The 2,863-nt window shown below is 56.7% G+C and overlaps 1 protein-coding gene across 1 annotated transcript; it reads right to left on the bottom strand.

Moving 5' to 3' along the window:
- Nucleotides 1-753: 753 nt before the first annotated feature.
- LOC114073450 (keratin, type II cytoskeletal 5-like) lies at nt 754-2,163 on the bottom strand (the record flags this gene model as incomplete). The annotated part of the gene is made up of 2 exons (XM_027911205.1): nt 1,606-2,163; nt 754-968 (listed from the first exon to the last, which is right to left on the bottom strand). Coding segments are annotated over exons 1-2 (773 nt in total), but the record flags the coding sequence as incomplete, so codon positions are not given.
- Between the last annotated feature and the right edge of the window lie 700 nt (nt 2,164-2,863).

The following is a 2,863-nucleotide window of genomic DNA, read 5'->3' as shown; positions in this document are numbered from 1 at the left end:
CTCTGCAACCCACACCATCTGATGAATCATTTTTTGGGGGGGTCTGATCCGTGTTTTCTGAGAGCCCAAACCACACTCCGAGGCCCGAAACTCACCCCGAAACCGCGCGGGGAGCCGCGTCGGTGCCTCCTGTGGGATGAAAGCTCCCCCACACCCCCCCTCCCCCTCCTCCTCCTCCCAAAAATCTGTCTCCTCACAGCCCTAATTACCCGATGTTAACAAATTTCAGCCCTCTGGGGTGACTCCCAAACCCTCACTTGGCCGGCTCCGGTTCAAAGACAACTTAAAAATAAATAAATAAATAAATAAAAAAGACTGCCCAGCCTAAAAAACCCCACCCAAAACCCCCAAAAAATCACCAAAAAAAATATATCCCTTTCAGGTGCCAATTGGTGTGTCCTGAAAGGGGTGAATTCCCTCCCCGGGGCAATAAAGAGCTGACCATCCCTCTCAGGGGGTGGGAGCTGAGCAGCACTCAGACCTCTGGAAAAGGTGGAATTCCCTTCAGGGAGAGAGGAAGGGGAGGATTTGGGAGCTGGAAGTTCACAGTTCCATCTCATTCCCTGCCTGCCTGCCCGTCACCCTCTGGATTTCCTCATTCCTCCGTGTCCAGGGGTATTTTTTTGGGGACACAGCAGGAAGAGGAAAAACCCGGAGCAGACCCGAGGGGTGAATCCACCAACCAAATCGGCAGCACCTGGATTTTCCCCACCTGTTGGGGGGTTGTTCCCGCTGCAGGAAACGATTCCTTACTTGTTCTTGAAGTCCTCCACCATGTCCTGCATGTTCCTGAGCTCGGAGTCGAGCCGGCCCCGCTCGCCCAGCAGGCTGTCGAGCTGCCGCCGCAGGTTGCTGATGTAGGACTCGAAAAGGGGCTCCAGGGATTTCCTGGTGACGGTGTGACCCTGCTCCTGCAGGAGGCTCCACTTGGTCTCCAGCACTTTGTTCTGCTGCTCCAAAAAGCGCACCTGAAAAAGGACAAAAAAGAAAACACCACCCCAAACCCAAAAATGTCTTAAACACCACGGGAACAACCAAAAATCCCCTTCCCTTCCTGGAGGGAGAAGGTGGGACCGTCAAACACCTCTGAAAGGTCGGGGGACGGGGGGGGGACAATCCAGCCAAAATTATTGGGAATATCCTGGAAGAAGCGCCTGGAGATGCTCAGAGGGAGGTTTTTCCAGAGTTTGGACGGGGCCACACAATTGTAATTTGCAATTTTGGGTGGCTCTTCCCCCCCCACACCCCCACCCCAGAGCCCACCTCGCCGGTCCGGGCTGCTGTCACCCCACGGGAGACCCGCTGGGATTCCACGTGGCTGGAATTTTACAGGATCCATCCAACCCCCTGGGACGTTTTGGGTTTTTTTTCACAAGGACAAGGAGGGGGGAATTTACTGCGCCCCACAAAAGGCACTGAGGGCTCATCCTGGCGGAGCGGAAACATCAAAGGGGGTTTTTAGTTTCCAAGCCAAGCCCGGGATCCGTCCAGGCAAGTCCCCACGATCCAAGGGAAGCTTCTTCCCGAAGTTTTGCGTGGTTTTTTTTTTCCCCCACACACCCTCGAGGCAGCCAAAAACCACCCCCACCCTCCCCCCTTTTTCACCTTGTCGATGAAGGAGGCGAACTTGTTGTTGAGGGTCTTGATCTGCTCCCGCTCCTGCGTGCGAACCTTCTGGATCTCGGGGTCGATGTCGAGCTTGAGCGGGGCCAGCAGGCTCTGGTTCACCGTCACCTCGTGGATTCCTCCCGGGGGGCACGCGGGGAACCCCCCTCGCACTCCGAACCCGGCTCCCCCCATCCCGAATCCTCCTCCTCCTCCTCCTCCTCCTCCTCCCAGCCCGAAAGCTCCTCCGAAGCCGAACGCGGCTCCTCCTCCGCCGTAGCCCAGCCCGAAGCCGCTGCTGCGGAGACCCCCCCCGATGGCTGAGGAGCCGTAGGAGATCCTTTTGCTCCCCCCGAGGTTGTAGAGGCTCCTGCTGCCGAAACCCCCGCCGGCCCCGAAGCCTCCGGCTCGTCCTGCCCCGACCCTGGAGACGGAGACGGAGCTGAAGCTGCTCCGGGTGGTGCCTCCTCCTCCTCCTCCTCCTCCCACGATGGCAGAGCCCGAGCTGAAGCCCCTCATGCCCCCTCCGGTGGATGATCGGAAGGAGATCCGGCTCATGGTGAGGGGGGAAGAGCGGGAGATGAAGATGAAAATCAAAATTAAAAAAAAAAAAAAGAGCTGGAGAACCCCAAACCGAGCGAGAGGACGAGAGGAGAGAAACCCCTGCGATGGGAGAAGCTCGGGGAGCGTCCCCCTTTTTATCTGCTTGGGAGAGAGGGGGAAAAAAAAAAAAACAACCAACCAACAAAAAACCCACGCAAACTTGGCGCGGGAATCGGGGGAAAGGGGGAGGGCCGGGACTTGACGTGCCTTGCAGCGACTTGTGCCGAACACACCTTGTCGGCGGCGAAAAATGCATTGTTTGCAGGCAGGGAAGTAACGGGAAGAGGGAGCTCCCCCCTCTCCCCCCTTCTCCTTCCCCCCAAACCTCCCCCCTCCAGCTCCTCTGAGTCACGGGTGGAGAATTGAACGGGATCGAGGGGCAGGATCCAACACGATTCCCGATTCCCGGGACCCTTCGGTTGAGCAAGAGGGTTTATCATCTCCCCCCTCCCCCTCGGGAAAGGTTTGGCGGGTTGGGTTGGGTTTTTTTGGTTTTTTTTTTGGTTTTTTTTGATTTTTTTTTTAGGGTTTGACGAGTTTCGTAAGCGGCAAAAATCGGGGCTTTTGCAGATTTCCGAGGGGACTGGACGTGGTTTGGGGGAGTTGGGGCTGAGGGTGGTTTGGGTGATCAGAGCAGATAATTTCATTTTATTCT

This window comes from Empidonax traillii, unplaced genomic scaffold (assembly GCF_003031625.1).
Source record: "Empidonax traillii isolate 1590-97213 ecotype Southwest subspecies unplaced genomic scaffold, ASM303162v1 scaffold6480:size10460, whole genome shotgun sequence".
NCBI lineage: Eukaryota > Metazoa > Chordata > Aves > Passeriformes > Tyrannidae > Empidonax > Empidonax traillii.
Note: the sequence above shows the minus strand (reverse complement) of the source record. Positions and strands in the feature narration are given on the sequence as shown.